Source organism: Malus domestica, chromosome 08 (genome assembly GCF_042453785.1).
Source record: "Malus domestica chromosome 08, GDT2T_hap1".
Lineage (NCBI taxonomy): Eukaryota > Viridiplantae > Streptophyta > Magnoliopsida > Rosales > Rosaceae > Malus > Malus domestica.
In genome coordinates this window covers 29,934,367-29,955,091 of record NC_091668.1, presented here as the reverse complement: position 1 = coordinate 29,955,091, position 20,725 = coordinate 29,934,367, and the positions used below count along the sequence as shown (strand labels likewise).

The following is a 20,725-nucleotide window of genomic DNA, read 5'->3' as shown; positions in this document are numbered from 1 at the left end:
TTTTTTGGGTGGAGATGCTTTGGCCTATTACTGTTTATCGGGGTTTATTGCTGACACTGTTTTTTTAGGGGTGGAATTGCTCTCATGTATCCAACATACGCGTAATCTGAAATACTCGTAAGACTACATGTACGATTTCTCTTGGACGGTTCAGATTTAAATAATGCAAGAGAATACAACTACTACTACTACCGGTAAACGGGTGGAATTCGAATCGGATTTTATTTATAATAAGATTAAGGGTGCGTTTGTTGCGCCGGACTGTCTCGGACTGGACTAGCTGCAGGGACTAAGCTGGATTGGCTTAGACTGGACTAAGCTGGACTAACTTAGTGAAGCGTTTGGTGCAGTCTCGGACTAAGAAGCAGGATAATAAAAAAAGAACTGTTAAACCTAAACTTGTGCTGTAAGGAACAAGATTTTCTAAGTTAAACCTAAACCACCCCCAACAGTTTCATCAGTCTAACCCAAATTTGTGCTGTAACAGGATCAGCACTCTCCTATTTGGGCAGAGCTTAATATTAAGATTCAGAATCCAAGCATCTTATGATTTCCCATTTTTTGAATTCAATAGCTCAGTTCACTTAAGAAACAACATTCTGGCAAGGGCACTTGTGGGTTTAACTCATTTTCGATTTCCAACAAGAATTCGTCATACACAAAGCAGCTTGAAGCATCAAATTACACTTGTGGGTTTAGCTCATTTTCGAATTCCAACAAGAATTAACAATACACAAAGCTTAAAGCATCAATTGCACTTGTGGGTTTAACTCATTTTCGACTTTCGACAAGAATTAACAATACACAAAGCTTAAAGCATCAACTTGCACTTCTGGGTTTAACCCATGTTCGATTTCAGACAAGAATTCACCATACACAAAGCTTAAATCATCAAGTGAACTTGTGGGTTTAACTCATTTTCGACAATTAACCCATTAAACCAAAAGCATAACGCATCAAAATTCATTCTTAAACCACCATTCAAATCCCTAAGTCCCAGATACAGAAAACACACATACTTGAGGGAAGCCTGGTGAACCGGGAGAGAAGACGACGAAGAAGAGGAGGAGGAAGGATCCATGGGCGACATCTCGAGCACGGCCCGATTGTTGTCGACGACGGGGCGGTACTTGTGACCCCTCTGGCCACAGAACTCGTCTTCCGCACCGGCTTCGACGGGACGCTGAGATGAGGATGAAGGGAAGGCAGCGATGAGGACGAAGGACGAAGGGAAGGCAGCGATGAGGACGAAGGGAAGATCTCTCTCGGTTTGCTCTAGCTTACGAGTCCGCCCAATTTTGGGGTTCCTCGCGAAGAACGGCTAAGGAGGTCGTTAGTCCACGCGAGTCCGGGTTAAGCTCATTAAAGCTAATCCGGATGCACACCAAACACAGAACTATAGTCTAGTCCAGTCCAAGCCTTGCTAATCCTGTCAAACAAACGTGCCCTAAAGGATTTGAATGTTATTCGGATCAACGGATTTGGATGCTATTCGAATCATCGGATCTGGATCAATCAGTCGGATCCTTATCGAAGAGTGAGCGGTGTTCTCTCGCGCGAGTCTCTAAAACTCAAAAACCAGAAGCGGAGAAGAAAAAATTGCAGTTACAATCGCAACCCGTCCCCACACTTTCAGTTGGCAATCCACAACCGCCAAAGCAATGAGAGTTAATTCCGGCGATGCCCTCAGCAGCGCCGCCACCACTTCCTTCGCCACTGCAGCCGCCGCTTCCCGAGATGCCGAATCCCTCTTCCGCTCCAAACCCATTTCCGAGATCCGCGCCGTCGAGTCCACCACCCGCACCCAGATCCAGTCCAAGAAGGAGGAGCTCCGCCAACTCGTCGGCACACGCTACCGCGATCTCATCGACTCCGCCGATTCCATCGTCCTCATGAAGCGCTCCTCCCACTCCATCTCCCAAAACCTCTCTTCCGTCCACACCTCCATCAATTCCCTCTCCTCCGCCTCCTCCGCCTCCCCTCCCGATCCCTCCCGCCACGACCCGACCCGCCACCGCATCTATGGCATTGCCTGCCGAGTCAAGTACCTCGTTGACACTCCCGAGAACATCTGGGGCTGCCTCGACGAGTCCATGTTTCTCGAGTCCGCCGCGCGCTACGTCCGCGCCAGCCACGTGCACTCCATCCTCGCCCTCCCCGGTCAGGTGCGCTTCCTCTCCAACTTCCCTCTCCTCCAGCACCAGTGGCAGATCGTCGACAGCTTCAAGTCCCAGATCTCTCAGCGCGCCCGCGACCGCCTCTTCGATCGAGAGCTCCGATTGCCCATCTCCTCCTACGCCGACGCCTTGGCCGCCGTCGCTTTGATCGACGACCTCCGGCCCGAGCACGTCCTCTCCCTCTTCCTCGACAGTCGCAAGTCGTGGGTTTCCGGGATACTCAACGCTTGTCGTCCCGATGCTCAGTGCTCCGACGTCGTTTCAGTGCTGTGCGAGGCTCTGAGGCTGATTCAGGTGACTGTGGGGCAGGTTGGGGAGCTCTTCTTGCGGGTGTTGAACGACATGCCGTTGTTCTACAAGGTGGTGTTGGGTTGCCCTCCTGCATCCCAACTGTTCGGTGGAATTCCCAATCCAGATGAGGAGGTCAAGCTTTGGAATTCGTTTCGGGAGAAGCTCGAGTCCGCCATGGGAATGCTGGACAAGAATTACATTGCCAATGCTTGTTGCTCTTGGCTTAACGACTGCGGAGGCCAGATGGTGGATAGGATCAACGGGCGGTTCCTCATCGATGCAATTGGCAGCGGCCATGAGCTCGCCTCGGCTGAGAAATTGATTAGGGAGACGATGAACAGCAAAGAGGTATTAGAAGGGAGCTTGGAGTGGCTCAAGAACGTTTTCGGGTCTAACATTGACCTGCCATGGAGTAGAATGAGTGAACTTGTTCTCGGAGATGATTCAGATCTCTGGGACAGTATCTTCGAACCTGCATTTGTTGCCAGGATGAAGGTGATTGTGGCATACAGGTTCGAGGATCTCATGAAGGCGGTGAACATTAAGGATGGTGAACCCATTGATTTCCTTGGTGCTGGTGGTGGAGTTTGGTTTGTAGAAACCAAATCGAATAATGCTAAGAAAGGTACTACTAGTGCTTTGCCTTGTGAAGAGAATTGTCTCAATTTCTATTTTGGTCCTCAAGTGAGTGGAATTCGGGATGCCGTGGATAGTAGCTGTAAGGATGTTCTTGATGACTTGCTGTGTTTCTTAGAATCGCCAAGGGCAGCTCTTAGGTTAAAGGATCTGGCACCGTATCTACAAGATAAGTGTTGCCTGACCATATCCAATATATTGGTGCAACTGAATAGTGAGCTTGATAATTTGGAAATTGGCAAAGACACGCAAGGGCCAATAACCGTTGACAGGGCACTTTTCATTGGGAGACTCCTGTTTGCATTGCAGAGCCACTCCAAACACATCCCCATCATTCTTGGCCCTCCAAGGTCTTGGGTAAACGTAACAGGTTCTGTAGTTTTCGATAAGTTCCCAGCCATGTCAAGACAATCTAGAGCTCCCACGGATTCTCCGGTTCTTGATAGCCCTTCAGGTTCTAAAAGGCACACTTCATCTGCTATTGCTGCATTGCTTGGAGCCAGCCAAAGTGCAAGCCCTAAATTTGAAGAGCTTAATTCAACTATGAAAGATCTCCGCATCCGAGCGCATGGTTTGTGGATGTCGTGGTTGTCCGATGAGCTTTCAGTTATTCTTTCCCGTGATCTTCAAAAAGATTATGCTTTGTCATCATCAACACCTCTGAGGGTAAGGAGCATTCAACACACTTTGCTCTCCGTTATTTCTTTCTTTATACGCTGTTTTTACATTTTAATCAGTATAAATGAAACGAACTGCAATCTTACGTGACTAGTAATCAACTAGTTGTTGAATGCCAACAAAAGTGTAAATGATCCTTCATTTCATCTGTTTCCTGCTGAGAAATAAGTGAAACTAAATAGGTTTAAGCGTTTGAGTCTAAACAACCTAATCTTGATACTGTAAGCTTCTCTTGATTATTATAATATGACAGTTAGCCCGTAAGTAGCTATAATTGGAGATAATTGCAAAATAGAACTAATGCAAGATATAACTTTTTGATATAGCATGTCTAGAACGGTAAAGAAACATTCGCCACAAAAATTTTGTCTGTAGTAGTTACAACGTAGGACAAATGTTGTGGTTTAAATGAACAGTCCTGAAGAAGTAAATTATGTAGTATGATTCAAACTTGGTTTTAAATCAAAGCCATGGCTCTGCTGAACATATAAGTGCACATTTTATTAGTATTCTTGAAGAGCAATTGGTGTTCATCCATCTGCTTTTGAAGATATTTGGTGCTTATGTTATTTTTAAGACTGAGTGGATTTTCTGTTACGCTGCGGTGTTTGTGGTCTGCTGAGTAGTGTTGACTGAATACGAATTACCTATTCTTATTTTTTATTGTTTGGGCAGGGTTGGGAAGAGACTGTTGTTAAGCAAGAGCAGTCTGATGATAACCAATCAGACATGAGAATATGGCTCCCATGCATGCCTTCTCTCTATATAGTCTCATTTCTATTTCGTATATGTGAAGAAGTTCATCGAATTGGAGGTCATGTTCTTGACAAAACAATTCTGCAAAAGTTTGCATTAAGATTGTTGGAAAAGGTATGTAGCTGAGCTTGAGATCTGACTTCTTATTTTCTGTATTCATCAATGTCTTGTTCATTTTTCCAATGAGTATATATGCATGACTACACCAAATTCCAAATCCAATCCATCCGTGTTTCTCAAGCTTGAATGGGCTTACATGCTACTAGACCAACAGGTCATTGGCCGGCCATCATACATGATTTTTGTTTCTATTACAGTTTTCTGTATACCTTTTCGTGATTTTACTATTGCTTAGCCTGAAGATTATCTTCTTATCTTGCAACCTCAGGGATGTTTAGTATTGATTTTGGTTTTTATCAACTAGTGCATTTGTATGTTTGTGCCCTTGTGTATCAGTTTTAATAAATTACATCTTGTCACTTGTTGCATTGAACTTTATTACCTCATGAAGTAGTTTATGTTTACTCTGCCATTCACAGAAAATGTGTGTTTTGTGTGTTCATTACCCCATTGTTTCTTCAGTATTGTTTTGATATATACTCTCAACTATTTTTCTTTGTTTCTTTAATATTGATTGCAATACTTTAATGTAGGTCATTGGTATTTATGGGGACTTCCTTTCTACAATAGAGGCTGGTGGATCTCAAGTGTCCGAGAAAGGAATTTTGCAAGTTCTGTTAGATTTGAGATTTGTTGTTGATGTCCTTTCTGGGGGTGATTCTAATCCGAGTGAGGAGTCATCTGTATACCTAAAGACAAAAAGTCCTTTCAGACGGAAGCAGGACCAAAGCCACGTGAAATCTGCCATTAGAGAGCGTTTTGATGGGTTGATAAATCGTCTTTCGCAAAGATTGGATCCCATAGACTGGCTTACGTAAGTTAATTTATTCTTGTGAATAAAAAGTTAGAAATCTAAACAAATATAATGAACTTCCAGAAGTGTGGACATGAGACTGGTGTCTCAATTCATGCATCTTTCTCCCATATTGTTTTGCTTAAAGGGTTATCTCTGGTGGTTGTCTTCATAGAGAAATGAATATTCAGGAGTGAGAAGTTGATCTCTTGTGTAGCTAGTCATGACGTTATGATCACAAGGGAAACTGAGGATTTGGATCATAAATAGAAAAGCATGGGAAATTAGGACAATGTATTCTATGGAACATAATTCAACTAGTGAATCATCTATAGTGGAACCACAACTCTAGTGAGTTTCTATTATAGCATAGAAGTCGTGCTTATAGTAGCACTAGGTTTTGAATTATTGTATTATTAGTCATTTTGTATAACTATTTAGGCATTTTGACTTTGTGTATTTTATCACATAGGTATGAGCCGTATCTTTGGGAAAATGAGAAGCAGTCCTACCAACGCCATGCTGTCCTCTTTGGATTCTTTGTTCAACTTAATCGCATGTACACAGATACTGTTCAAAAACTTCCTACTAATTCGGAATCCAATATCATGAGATGCTCTTCAGTTCCTCGCTTCAAATACCTTCCAATCAGGTTAGTGTTTCTTGAAATTTCTACTTTGTTAGTTGCTACATTATATGGTATGCACAACGCGTGTTACTATATACTGAACTGTATAAATTGGGTTGCACGGGCTGATTCGGTACATACGACTGTTTCTATTAGTGTTTCCCAGTTTTAACTATGTCCAAAAATATTCATTGCCAATGGGTATCTTCCTCAATAATGGGTTCTAAGCTTTGACTTTATCTTGGTGTTCCAGTGCTCCAGCATTGTCTTCAAGAGGGACAGCTAAGGCATCCATTCCAACCTCTTCGGACGATATTTCTTCAAGAAGTCCCTGGAAGGCTTATACAAATGGAGAGCTTTCTAGCAAGCTTGATTTGGACGATAACGCGAGTTTTTCTGCAGTGCCAATCTTTAATTCTTTGATGCAGGCAAGGCTGTCTATCTCTTTAGATTTTCTTGTTACAAGTTTTTCCTATTTCCATAGTTGCATTCTGAAAACTTCTGTTTCATGTTGGAATAGCGATGCATTTGTTGTTTGAAATGTGAATATTTCTGGTTCTCATGTTTTGGGGACGCATAGTAAGACACATAGTTAAAACATGTAACGCAAGACATTTTCAGTTCACACTATTAGGTTTGATTATAACAAGTAAATTTTCTGGATAGTAATGAGATAAAAGAGCGTGTCAGGTCTGTAAGCATGGATTGCACACAGCATACCTCTTGTTTTTCTGATATCACCACATGATTTCTCTTTGCTAGCCTTCTGTGTATAGGAAATTAATACAGAAACTGTTCCATTTGGTTGGGATATTAAGATATCCGGGTTGTGAAAATGATATTCGCTATGATTGGCAGGCTGGAAGTAAATTCGGAGAGAGCTTAAAACTAGGATCCATGCTAACAGATGGGCAAGTGGGCATATTCAAGGATAGATCAGCGGCTGCCATGTCGTCAATTGGTGACATTCTACCTTCCCAGGCTGCAGGTCTTCTATCATCGTTCACAGCTTCCAGATCATACTCTTGATTGCCTTCAGAATCCTTCAGTCTCGTCTTCATTTGGGCACATATAAGTAATCTAGGGCTGTGAAGAGAAACAACGGAGTCTCACCAAGCATGAGATAATGGCTCGGAGTTTGCAGTACTTAATTTGAAACCTGATAGAAGAGGTATGCAATTATGAAACCCTAAATTTTGGGACGAGGATCAGGTGGGAGATTAGGAAAGTTAAGATATGAGAGGTTGAGTAACCCTAGTTTGAAGCTTTGGGAGCTTTATTCTTTTCTAAATTTGATTAGTTTTTGCCACCATAGTTTTTCGTCGGCATCTATTGCTATAAACTTTGATTCTTTTATGTGTTTAGATTTCCCCTTTGGGTGAAATTTGTGTTTCCGCTTGTCTTCAACATTGTTCGTAGCTTGGGGTTTCGCTTTTAAAGTTGGCTGTTAGTGTTCCGAAAGACTTAAGAGATAGGTGAGTCATCCTTGTGTAAAGAGGAGAGGTAGCTGAAAGTATGGTCCATTTGTTTCTTCAATGCCAGTCTACTGTCTAAGGCTTCTGCTCAATTTGTCTATGGAAGTTAACGCAATACTGAAGGAATCGGAGATGAGAACGATTCAGGTGTCTTGTCGACTTGGACAACGAGGATGCACGATATTGTTCTTGTTCAAATTCAATTATTCTCTACCATACTGGAACTCTGTTATGTAATTTTGTGTGTATAAATACTCTTAACATGTATTACTTAGGAGCCTTACATAAATGAATTTATAATTTTCTGGTTGTTGCATAGCTCTTTTGTTTTTGCAAAAAGCTTGGGGGGATATATGGTGCGTTATTACATTCAACTTCAACCAAGGACAAAATATAATTGATTCGGTTTGACACAAAAAATATAATCGAACCCACCAGCATAAAACGGTTTGGTCCGGATGTAACCAGCAAAAAACATATTTCAAAGAGTGTTAATTTTGTAAACATCGAAAGAGAGATTGTTTGTATTGATTGGTGGCAGAAAATGAAATGCGCAAGTCAATACAAGAAACTGGAGCCTGTGACAATTTCTCGTCTAAATCAAGCAAAGCATCTGCACAAAAGCAATAGATACAACTAATTTTCTCGGTCTGAAACAGACAGCATCCATTCCGTGCTTCAGAAATTGATCGACAGAAAACCGCAACTTCTCCGAGAGACACGAATGATTAACGAAAGCATTTGAAACGAAAAGATATAAACTCGAGAAAATTAGTCCGAACAAAATTGACAAAAGTCAGTTGCATGCATTTAACAGTTGCTGGTTTAGTTAGTCCCAATAAACTACTGTCAACTGTATTCAGTGTTCATCTCTATAGCTTACAAGATTCAAAAGTTAATTCAAAATGCAGAAACAGATAGTACCCAAGTGCTGCAGCAGCTAAGTTGCACGGAGAGGGATTGGCTTCACCGCACTTTGGATTCGACGAAATGCTGTTTTTACTCTTTCCTTGAGACCTTCGTTTTCACTCTCTACATCCCCGCTCTGTTTATCAAGCTGCGCCACATTCCCATCAACACTAATCACTAGTTTCCCGTTTTCTCCAGGCTTCACGTCGCCAAAAAGTGAAACAAGAAGTGCATGGATAACCTTTTCCGCCTTCTTCACATTCTCTTCCTCAGTTTTTATATCCTCTGATTCAACAATTACCTTGGGGACTTCTCGATTGATATTCAGAATAAGAGCAACAACGGAGTCTGACACCATGTCACTTATAGGATCCGACGCCCAATGCAGTGATATGTGTTTATCTGTATCCTGCTTCAAAGTCACCCGATCATGCACTTGCAGTGTTGGCACTCCAGATTCCTCATCCACTGAAGACTCTACACTCTTGTATATTTGCTTAAGCCGATGCTTTATCACAGTGAAGCCACTAGCATATGGAATAGTAATCCGTTGAGTGACATTTGCTGTGGACAGCTGTGAGAAGACATGAAGATCATCGGAAGCCATTATTTGATAACTGAAGCCTTTTTTAACCAGTAAGCCGCTGACACTTTCACCAACTTCAGGGGTCTTCTCAGCAAGCCTTCCAATAGCTTTTGCCATTTTCTGGGAGTTAAAATACATTTCAACAGACTGACAATTCTTTGGGGTCAGGATTTTGGTGTTCCGATCAGCAAACTGGGTCACGAGCTTCTGTTTTAGCCTTCCCATCTCATTAGCTTCTCCATGAACTAGGATTATGTTAGGAGGCCTCAGCTCCTCCAAAAATGCACTAGTCTGAACAGAGTCTGCGTGGGCGGAGAATGAAATGTAATGCACCTGCATGTTGAGAGGTACCGAGAGTCCAGTCATACTAGTTACCTCTTTTGGTTCATTGATGATGGTTTTGGCTAGAGTCCCTTCTACCACATAACCTGGAATAACGCATGAATTTTTCTTATCAGTGCACCATTTATCGAAGAGCTGCCTTGACAGTCCACTCTGAAGACCACCAGGGCTTGCCATCACCACCGATGGACCTACATCTTTGAGATTCTCAATGCTCTTTAGTGGTGATATGTGCTTGAAAATGAAAGGATTTGACTTCGCATTGCGGATCCTATCGTTCATAGAAAGGGTGTATGTCTCGTATACAGACAAACATCTTTTAGCAAGTGGGGAAGCATAATAAATAGGAATATTGTGGAGCTCAGGATGGTTTGACCAATACTCATCAAGGATCAGGAGAAGTTCTTGGGCACGACCAAGTGCAAATACAGGAATCAAGACACGACCCCCTTGAGCGACAGTTGTGTGGATAACATCAGTGAACCGCTTCTCACGGATGTGCCGAGGTTGATGGTGCTGGACACCATAAGTGGATTCAATAATGCACACATCAGGGGAGAACTCTGGGGTCTCAGCAGCACGGAGATGCCGGTCTTCTTCACGTGAATAATCTCCAGTATAAAGAACTCTAACACCAGCTATATCAACCATAAACATGGCAGCACCAAGGACATGACCGGCAGTGTAGCACCAAAATCGAATGCCCTCAACCTCTACTGTCTGATGGAAATCAATAACCTGCAATTATCATGCATTGTTAATATTAATATTATCGTGAGAATATCATTCATGTCTTGTTGAGTTTAAACGATTAAGGATCCAATAACAGTATTCATGTTAAGTGTGCTGAATAGGATAAATGGATAATGACGTAAAAACGGTGAGGACTGAGAGTTCATCAATGACCTCAAATATTAATCAACTCAAAGTACAAATATCACCAACCGCCCAGTCCCCACCTGCAATATTAATTAAGTAAAAAAATGCCGACTGAAATGCATCTAAACATACAACCCCTATGAGACACATAAACTAATAGTTCTAGTAGTGATGGAGAAGTTTGGTTGGTTCAAAGTTCAAACCTGCATCATCGAGAACAAAATAAGTCAAATTTAATATAAATCTGTGATAGGTTGGTTATGTTGGAGACAAAACAGGTGGGGATGAAAACATAAGTCATGGGAGAACAACAAACCTCAATTTTATCCATCGAGGAATTTATGTCTTGCTCATCAAACAACATATCTTCAACTGAAACTTTGCTCACTTTTATATAATCCGTCAAAAGCAACTTGTAGATAGCCTTTGTAGCATAAGTCATAAAAACTCGGCCTTTGAATGTGGTCTATCAAAAGTTACAGAGATATTAGTCCCGTGGAGAACATAATACATACAAAATTATTGTACAAATCATTCAAAAAGTGAAAACCTTCTCAAGAAAGTAAGGTAGGGATGCAGCATGATCCAAGTGAAAGCTGCAAGCAAAAAGTATGACGTAATATTAGGATAATTGAATGAACAATCGTAACCAGAAGATTAGGACAGTTTTGCACATTAAATCAACTTGATAAAACTTTATTCTGAGATCTTGGTTTGTTCTATCTATGGTTTGTCCTAGATCATTTTGGTGTGGGAACTCTTTATTGCAAAAAAGTGGTATTGAGGATTTAGGTCTGTAAATTTAGTATTTGAGCTACCTTTCCGACATGAGATACAATCTTTTCAACTCATAAGAAAATCAAGGAAATAAGCACGAAATAGTCCCCAAAAAATGTTTAATACTTTATATGTTAAAAACCATTTTTTAGTCAGAGAAAAATTTGATCCCATGTAAGCGGCTCTCCTATTAGAATTTATTGCTCCTAACTCTAAACAAGAAATACAGAACGAAAGAGAGGTAAAGTACATTGCACTCAAGTTTCAACCAGAGTAAACACATAACAAATTACGAAATTTCTCAACCCAACGGGCCATGTCTGATATAATTTAGCAACAGCTTTCAACAAAAGCTCCAAAATTTGTATGTCAGTTGACTATCAATCAATTGATAAAACAAAACAAAAAACTCTAAACAACGATAAATACATACTGGGTTACGAGGAGGACATCAATTGTGGAAGGATCAATCTCATCAAAGTATGGCAAGGCAGCCATGCCCGAATAAGCAGGGTGAATTCCACAATCAAACTATCATTCATACGAAGGCGGCCACACAGCCACAAGTGCAAGAAACAAGAAAAAAAACAAAGTCAGGAGAGTAAACAAGATTAAATCCAGATCCAACACTCAAAAGAAACAACAACGCATTTGTGTGAATGGCAGCATACCATGACAGTTTTCCCTTTGAAGGTCATGTGCACGCAAGAGCGGCCGACTTCATTGCCAGCACCGAGCGGAGTAATGATCATTTTATCATCTTCTCTTGATACTGCAGGAGCCTCCCGCCGCTTAAGAGGCAGCGGCGGCGGGGGTTGTCCCATTGAAGCCATTTTTACCCAGAATGTGTGAAGCTCTGCAATCAAAATGATACATAAATGAATCAAAAGACTTAAAATTTCCAACCAAAAGTCACATTTTCTTGATTACCCATTTTTTTTCAGACCCTAATTCGAATTTACCCCATGTAAAATTCAATAAACAAATTGAAATTTTAGCTGAATTGAAGAGGAAAAGCAAAGAACATCGTACAATAAATAAAACCCAGAAGAGAAAATGTTCGAGTTCTTACCTAAGATTTCAGATGAAGAAGAAGGAAGAGACAGAGAGGGCTAAAAGAATTTCTGAGAATGCCTAAAACCCTAGAGAGAGGCAGAGAGAGGGAGGGAGGGAGTGTAAAATAAATGGAAAAAAAAATATTTGAAAAAATAAAAGGAGACGACCACAGTGGGAGTCGAACCCACGACCTTCTGATCCGAAGTCAGACGCGCTAATCCACTGCGCTATGCGGTCATATGAAAGAAGGGTGCAGCAAAAAGGATCTTATATTCTACTTTTCAATAAGCTACCTTTGTATCTGGTGCTGTGATGTTATCTCCACCTCTTTTTACCTTTTACACACTCCTCTCAATTTCCTGTCATTGGATCGAATAAACTGAAAAAGATCAATATGACAAAAAATAAAAGGGGTGTTTGAGAGGTAAAAATGATGTGTAAATCATTGTTCTTTGAATACAACAACAAAGCTTTTTCCCACTAAGTGAGGTCAGCTATATGAATACTAGAACGCCATTGCGTTCGATTCTGTGTCATGTCCTCCGTTAGATTCAAGTACTCTAAATCATTGTTCTTCGGATGCTTTTATAAAATGTGTTACAAGATCAAATTGGGTTCGACTTCGATGCCCATCCAGTGCTCGTAGCATGGAAGAGTTTTGCGATGAAAATAGTTGGCTTTACTAAACATATGAGTTAGAAGTCTTTTTGTTTGTTATTTTTTCATCAATTTCCTCTAAGAGAATCATGAGAACTTACTAGTAACGCAAACGGTGATTATATATGTAATAAATCATAAGTAAATTAATTATACTATGTGACAGTGTTTCAGTACCATACAATAATATTCTAATAAGCAATTGACCATCTCGAACTGCTGAATATAATTCATGGCAATCATAAAGACATGTTCTGATGACACTGTACAACATCGCAATTAAGGTTTTAGATTTAAGGACTACATCCACACTGTACATCATATGTTGGTGCCTTGACTCCCAAGTTACAATTTCAACTGGTTATGTTGTTAGGGCATCCGGAAGACTGGTGGGTGCTCCCAATATTTTACCACCAACATCAGGAAACGATTCGTATCCAGGCAACGAACTCACTCGTCCATCTCTCCCAATCTGAACTGGGTATGTCATCAAGTGTCCCTTCATCTCCCTATGCTCTTCAGACACAAATGCTTTCCAGTTAAGCTTCGCGATGTCGTTAACACGCTTCACGCATTCAAGGCTCTCGGGGTCTTGATAGGTATCCTCAACTCCACCCAGGTGCTCAGCCCACAGTGACATCCGATAACCATATACCTACATCCATCCAAAGACATCGAGTAACATTAGCAGACACCAAAAAGATTTGGAGAATATGTTGCTTTTCCGATTACATATACGGTGTTTTGTAACATTGTGTTCGTCCTTTTAGATTGCAGCAAGTAGGAAAGAATTTGATGTAATGGAAGGGTTTCGGACCTGGCCGTGTGGATGAAGATTCTTTTCTGCAGCCCATGTATGGTGTGGTTGGTAAGCACCCATAGCAATTTCTGTGTCCCTTGAACCGTCCATTGATCTTTGGTTAATGTTTGCAGATCCCAAGATTACATACTCATCATCAACTATCATCCCTTTGGCATGAACATAAATCATAAACCGCCGGAACTTTTGCGCTAACAACTGTTAACAAGAGAGAAAAAAGTTAAAGACATAGCAAATTGTTGGATGTGAGATCCATCAGAGCCTGTCAAACGTATTTCGTATTGTGCAATAGTAAATTGACTACTAGCTAGTTTACCAGAATGAAAACACAAGTATACCAGTCCACGATTATCGGTTGGCTGATGAGGTTGGGATGAAGATGGAGCTTCACGGTTACCGAGGCAGTAAAAGTTCAAATAATCCTGTGGATGATACTGATCGAAAAGGCCTGCATCTTGAAGGGCACTTGTAACAACCTGGTACATCATACCCATTGTCTGTGCCTGTGGTGACCAGCAAACTTCAAATTAAGCTCAAGAAAATGGAAATAAGAAATCGCGGTTCTCCCTCCGGTGTAACTTCCGGAGCTGTAATCTTTATGCACTAAGTAAGCAAGCTTTGGTTGGCTCTATTAACTCAAGAACTCGACAAGCTGGGAAGCCTACAATAATGTTTATCAACTTTTTAACTGCAGTTTTGAAAGTTCTAAATTCATTCTTTGCAAGAATTCAAAAAGTCCAAGCCTGAGTAGTATCAAACTTTCATGCTTGTTTCGGGGAACTGGGAAGGTTATAATTGTAGACAACAGTGAAACCCTAAAAGCTTACGTTGTTAGGAAATGGCCAAATTTCCCTCACCTAGAGATTTGGCCAAATGAATGCAGATAAAGATATATATATAGGTGCAGTCCCACCAGTGGGCATTGGAGGTTTCGAACTCATTGCAACCAAAGCTGTGGTACCAAGTTAGACAACCACTAGAGCTCAAAATCTTAAGCTGTTACGGAAAATGCTAGCAACGTCTATCAAGCTAACAAAAGTTACTATATCAGTCAATGCAGACAAAGTTTCTTCTTCGCAGTAAATCTTACGTTACAAAAGTGCAAAATTTCACAAAAGTTGTAACACAGAAAAATTATGACTTTAGTTCTTGGCTTGGAAATTTCTATAGGCAGGACTCAGGAGTCATACATAAACTGATCAGACAAAGATCACTCACAAAGGAAAGGCGAAATAACAACCGAGTTCTAGCATTCATTACATCCCAATTTATCCACACACAAGAAAGTATGGTTGAGAAATTCCCTTTTTACACATTTTTAAAAAGGTCAAGAGACTAAAGAGTTCCTTGTAGCGTAACAGAAGACAGAATGATCTAACCTGCCAGTATAAAATTTCCTGAGTAGCAGAGGCAGTTGGGACACCCTCTGGCCACATAGGTACTACTATATACACTGAGAAACGCTCATTTGCTTTGATTTTGCTGGCAACTTTTAGGGCCAGTTCCATCGGGATCAAGTTATCTGCACCTGTGGTGGTGATATTGCAAGTATGAAAAAGAGCAAAATTGAGAGCCAAAGGGTATTTGTTAACATGTTAGCTGACGAAAGTGTAACCCTGGCAACACCAGAAACTAAGCTGTAACTTACCTGCATTTTTGTACGACGGCCAGTAGAATGAAGATCCAACGAAGTACTGATTCTCTATGTATATAAAGCGTTGAGCTGATCGTATAGCTTTAATATATGCAACATGGATGCTCTTATCTATTTTCAAATTCTTTCCACAAATAAGATTCTGCAAGAAGTGAAAGTCAGATTAAAGGGTTTTATTTGTGGGTTTGACCTCTCAGTTTATGATCAATGAACAAAAACCTGTTAGAAGCTACTAATTAACTAGATGGTTAACACACTAATTTTCGGTAAAGTAAATAAGTGAGAAAAAACTGTGAGGATTATAAACGAATTACATAAACCTAGTTCTAACCTGCGCTTCAGCATCCTGGACGCCCTTCGGAAATCCCTTTACAGATCCTGAGTCAATGGACCTGAATACCTATCAAAGAAGAGTCAAAACTGACCACCATCTGTGTAAAAGTTTCCTTGAAATGAGTTGCAGTATTAAGCTGTTATCATTGAAACTTTTCCTTCCCTACCTGAACATGCCAGTTCTCACGATCTTCTTCACTGCTAACACGTACATTTTGTTCACCATCACGATTAGAAGTTGGAGAGACTATCCATGAAACGCGGTCAAGCCTTATCAAGGCATCATCATGCCTATTAGTAACCTTTTTTATCTTGAAGTCGCGCTTTTTTGCCTTTCTCCATCTTTGTTCAAAATTTGTCAATATATCATATGCAGCAGGACCCTCAATTTTACAGTGTAAATCATGCCATGGTTCCCTCGGGCCATGATCGTTAGGCTGTACTTGTTACAACAAATAGAACTGTCAAAACCGTATATTTATACTTATTTATTGTTTGAACTTTCAACAAAAGGAGACCACTTAAGACGTCGAAAAGTAAAGAGATGCAGATTGAACCAAACATCACTGGTAGCAAAAAGATATGATTAATATATTAATACATTAAACCTTGGTTGTAACTTCATAAATATAAACAAAACAAAAAAAAAAGAAGCGAAAAGTATACTATAAAGAATAATCTGATAGCAAAACTCAAGCTTAAACGGGGCAGGCCAATGTTGGGCAAAATGCACGTATTGCTCACTACTGAGCAAAAAATGCACAGATTTCTCCGTGTCGTAACAAAGTTGAAAAGGAGAGAAAAGAATAAAGAAAACTGCTTCAGTACATATCATATCATACATTGATCTCAAGAATGTAGATAGTTGTATAGAGGTGATATCGCTACTTACAGGGAATGTAGGATTATGAATATCATTTTGAAAGACTGAGTTGACATCTTTAAAGAGCCTGTGCTCCGGAGTGTCATATCTTCCGTCACACATATCCAGGCCACCAATGAAAGCAGTTATTTTCCGATTATTCCCAGAAGCTGTGTCAAGAAGCACACATTTCTGATGATGCGTAAAAAGGGTTCCCACAACCTGGACTAGAGGAATCCATTTAAATGAGCAACTGAAATTACACGACGCTATAGGATATGTATCATTCCAGTAAACAACATGGGTTTAGCTCTAAAATGCAGATGTTCCATACCTGTTGCTTGAAAATACTAAGCTTATTGCTCGCATAACGAGGAGAAAGAACACAATGAACACTGGAATGTTTGAAAAACCTTTTGGTTTCCTCGTCATGGGTCTGCATGACACCTTCCTGCATTGAAACGATCATCAATAAAATGCATTCTAATAGTAATAACATGTAATATTTGTAACTTTCAGATCTCATGGAATTACCGTTTTCAAAAATAATTTGTCATGTGAAGTTTTATCATCCCAGATCAGCATAACAACACGAATCCCTTCTTGTGACTTGTACTTCAACAACTCCCCAAGTGCCAGCTCTCCTCCAGAAGGTAGTGGCCTTGTTGGCTCCCTTACAAGCTTAACACGGTGGTACACTGACCAGCCTATAATATATATAAGGTGCTGAGCTTCCAAGATGGCATGACATATGTCTTCCCAGCACTTCCCTTGCTGAAAAATTTTCCCTCCTTCCAGTACAATTTCAGGCAGCATATTGTTAGGTACATGAGCATCTTGATATAAAGTGACACTCCCTCCTTTGCGAAGGGGAAAATATGTATTAGGAACTCCCTTATAGTCGGGCCCAGCGCCAACACCATTCTTATACAAAGGGTTACCTTCAACTGGCTTAAACTGAATAGAAACATGCAGTTCAGGAAAAGGTTTTAAACAGTTCCCATGATTGCCAATAATCGGAAACCAGTCATTAATTGGCTTTCCCGAAATGATTTTATCAACAGATATCTCCACTACTCCAATAAGTTCTGCTCCAAGAACATCATTATCTTTGACATGAAACTCCACCTTCACAACAGGGTGAGCAACAGGTACGCAAAAATGTTCTTCCCACGAAGGATTCTCGCAGTTTGAAATTATTCTGGTTTGAGCAACAGTTGCTCCGGCTAGGCAAACAGACACATAAGGATCACTTGTAATCATTGCCTGCTTTCCCGAAGCAGTTTTAGTTGGCCTATTACCGAAGGGAGTAGAGCAAGTCCCAAACATGGTGAAACACCGTCTCATTCTTTCTGAAGGTAAATCCATATTTGGAAGAGCTTTAGCTTCTATAATCCACAAATCCAGTTCACCATGCAAGATAATATGTTCTTTAGGACTCCCATCCTCACTGCCGTCGCTACCCATTTTGACAGGTGAACGTGAGAAAGGAAATGATTTTGTAGCTTCCTATCTAGCAACTATAAAGTTATCTCACAATTGCTAACTGTATCCCATTATATCATCTATCAAAATCTGAGATAATAGTAAGAATAACAACTTATAATAGAGAACTCCTCCTCCCGGGAGTCTAAAAGAATCGGTTAGTGACTTAAGTACGACACATCTGGAATGAAAGCGCAAGAACTGCAGTAAACTCATACACAAGCACAAATCTTCAGCATAATCAAGCATCTAGGAAATTTAAAGCATGATTTCCTCGTCCGCATATCTGTTTGACAATCAAGCAATTAGGCAATTTTGGAGCATGATTCAAGAATGTCCCCTGATAATATCGGAAATGAGAACTCCGTTAGATCAGACAAAACATTTCCTCAGCACAGACGCATATTTCATACACATACGAACAGTTTGAAAACTACAAAAGAGTAAAATGCATTACAGACAAGCACATAGATGTTACCTTAACGATCTCGATCAAAGACCAGAAGCAAGTGAACCATCTCAATATTCAAAAATCAAGCTTTCCAGTAAATTATTAGACAAACTGAACTATCAATATTGTAGATGCAAGAAATATACTTTTGCTTTCTGATTGCGCCAAAAATAAGAACCACGGTTTTCGTGTTTCTTTGAAAACAATTCAAAGTTCTCATTTAGTTAGCTAGCATACTCAATACTTCAGGGAGCAAGTTTGTGACTAAATAACATAAACTAGGAAGAAGTTAGCAAGATAAATTGTACTAAAACGAAAGACTTTCAATGTCAACACAAGAGGCATACTAAATGTACAATTTGTCAAGTCAGGTTCGGATAATTTTGGTATTAAATCATTGAGAGTGTTTGGTCTAAACTGAGGCCTAAAACACATAGCTGCATCCGAAAAGTCCTACTATATCGTTCTTTAAACGGGAAGCCATCATAAGCAAAATTTATGTTATTCTAGGTTTGGACACGTGACTCAAAGACCTACTGATGCTTCGGTTAAAAAATGCGACTATGAGACGGCGACTCCGGGATAAAGGGTAGAGGAAGAACTAGGAAGACTTGGAAAAAGACTCAAAAGATATTGGGATAACGCTTGGTTGTTGTTGTTGTTGTAGAATTAGGTTCAAGTTTACAGTTTCAATGGCATGATTGCTGCCCAGTTATTTGCACGATTCGATTATTAAGAAATAAAGTTTTGAAATTGTTTTCTTTTTCTTTTGTTCTTCTTGACAAATTTTTGAAATTTTTAATTCTATATTTTGTGTATTAAAGTTTCCTTTACTAATCAAATTTATAAATATCCAATGTGAAGCATGTCAAACATTAAAAGATGACAAATTCATACATACATACATACATACATATATATATATATATATATATATATATATATATATATATATATCAATCACCAAAGAGAAAAGAACATATATATATATATATATATCACCATTTGAACCTTGTAAAAAAAAAAATCACCATTTGAACATTCAGAGAAACATAAGCCACTAAAAGATGACAAGTTCATCAGATAATTCATAAACATTTACAGTTTAATCTCACCTGATGAGGAACGGAATTATTTCTTTCTGCTTTCTTTTTCGGGGAGAAACAGAAGCGAGCTGGCCTAACAGCACCATCACCACCACCAGGACGAGAGAGGAGAGAGAGAGGGGGAGGGGGAGAGAGAGAGAGAAAGAGAGAGAGGAGGTTGAATGAAGCGATATTGGCGGGAAATAAATGGAAGCGGAAGGCAGAGCTCCTTTGGCTGCCTCTTTCCCCTACAAAACGGTCTCACCTATTCAAACTGAAAATAGAGAGTCAAATTAAAAATTGAAAAACTGCTCCACCTAGTTTAAAAAATAATTCTTACGAGCCACTTAGCGGTGTATTCCTTTTCACTTATAACTGAGAAATTTTAGGTTCGTTTTTCATCAAAGGCAAATTCGAACCACATTATTATTAGTCCATTGTGAGGTTAAGCCCACTCATTTCCCTTGATGCATCATAATATCATTTGTTCAAACAAAATAATAATGGATACATATAAACGATATTCTAATGTAAGAGAGTTTGGAAATTTAAGACATAGTGGATTGAAGAAAAGCACCCTAACCTACAAATCACTCATTCATAATCGAAATATATCATAAAGAGAGAAAATTGATGTTTGATAATGAAAATTAACTAAAATAGAGAAATCCTTCATTGCTTTCAAATTATTTTAAGAGTGGATCTGACCACTTAATATTATAATTCAGTGTTATTTTTTTCACTTGTAAATAAACATCTTAAATTTGAATCTCGTTCGATATTTATTCTCTCACCCTCTTGTGTAAATATATTTTTGTATATAAAAAAAAAACTTTTGGCCGTAAGAAATGGAATAAAAAAAACTTTTAAAACAAAAGGAGTGCCGTAGTAAAATCAAAACTAGCATATGTCCACACACATTGGACTCGTTTGGAAGTACTTTTAAAATGACTACAAGCGCTTTTAGTGAAAATGTTTTGAAACCAATCCTTATTAAAATCCAAGTGAATTCTAGATAAGAATTTGAAGCGCTTCTTGCAAGAAACACATATCTAGTATTTTTTCCAAAAAAACATTTGAAGTGCTTTTGAAAACCAAAATCAATTTCATCAAAAACAATTTCAATCATTTTAAAATCACATTCGACTGAGCCCTTTGTGTGTGTAACCATTTTTTTTAATAAGAAGGAGAAAGGGAGAGAGAGAGAAACGTCGGATTGGGAGAGAGATATTTATTTTATAATAGTAGAGATATGTTATAATCACGTCCATTGTG

At 39.6% G+C, this 20,725-nt stretch overlaps 3 protein-coding genes and 1 non-coding gene across 6 annotated transcripts; 1 reads left to right on the top strand and 3 right to left on the bottom strand.

The window, feature by feature from the left end:
- Positions 1 to 164: 164 nt before the first annotated feature.
- LOC103441943 (conserved oligomeric Golgi complex subunit 1-like) lies at positions 165 to 7,870 on the top strand. 3 transcript variants are annotated; one of them, XM_070826574.1, is made up of 7 exons: positions 165 to 242; positions 1,454 to 3,770; positions 4,458 to 4,652; positions 5,192 to 5,472; positions 5,924 to 6,103; positions 6,333 to 6,507; positions 6,938 to 7,870. In XM_070826574.1, exons 2-7 carry the CDS (start codon positions 1,662 to 1,664, stop codon positions 7,106 to 7,108), a joined length of 3,111 nt encoding a protein of 1,036 aa, XP_070682675.1. In that variant the 5' UTR covers positions 165 to 242; positions 1,454 to 1,661; the 3' UTR covers positions 7,109 to 7,870. The 3 variants fall into 3 exon arrangements, 1 of the variants encoding a protein (XP_070682675.1); XR_011583526.1 differs by lacking the exon at positions 165 to 242 and having other exon boundaries at positions 1,476 to 3,770; positions 6,938 to 7,250; positions 7,555 to 7,870; XR_011583525.1 differs by lacking the exon at positions 165 to 242 and having other exon boundaries at positions 1,476 to 3,770; positions 6,938 to 7,250; positions 7,445 to 7,870.
- A 470-nt stretch (positions 7,871 to 8,340) lies between these two features.
- LOC103441945 (cleavage and polyadenylation specificity factor subunit 3-I-like) lies at positions 8,341 to 12,315 on the bottom strand. Its single transcript, XM_029107392.2, has 6 exons — positions 12,120 to 12,315; positions 11,719 to 11,903; positions 11,481 to 11,578; positions 10,821 to 10,866; positions 10,587 to 10,736; positions 8,341 to 10,129 (listed from the first exon to the last, which is right to left on the bottom strand). The coding sequence occupies exons 2-6, from the start codon at positions 11,878 to 11,880 to the stop codon at positions 8,495 to 8,497; spliced, it is 2,091 nt and encodes a 696-aa protein (XP_028963225.2). The 5' UTR covers positions 11,881 to 11,903; positions 12,120 to 12,315; the 3' UTR covers positions 8,341 to 8,494.
- On the bottom strand, positions 12,267 to 12,340 carry TRNAR-UCG (transfer RNA arginine (anticodon UCG)). The gene has a single exon. It is a non-coding gene; the product is annotated as a tRNA-Arg (tRNA).
- Positions 12,341 to 12,879: 539 nt separating this feature from the next.
- On the bottom strand, positions 12,880 to 19,681 carry LOC103421386 (phospholipase D delta-like). Its single transcript, XM_008359410.4, has 11 exons — positions 19,481 to 19,681; positions 16,964 to 18,254; positions 16,764 to 16,880; positions 16,460 to 16,651; positions 15,735 to 16,004; positions 15,566 to 15,634; positions 15,229 to 15,376; positions 14,960 to 15,108; positions 13,919 to 14,083; positions 13,578 to 13,778; positions 12,880 to 13,415 (listed from the first exon to the last, which is right to left on the bottom strand). The coding sequence occupies exons 2-11, from the start codon at positions 17,894 to 17,896 to the stop codon at positions 13,122 to 13,124; spliced, it is 2,538 nt and encodes an 845-aa protein (XP_008357632.3). The 5' UTR covers positions 17,897 to 18,254; positions 19,481 to 19,681; the 3' UTR covers positions 12,880 to 13,121.
- Between the last annotated feature and the right edge of the window lie 1,044 nt (positions 19,682 to 20,725).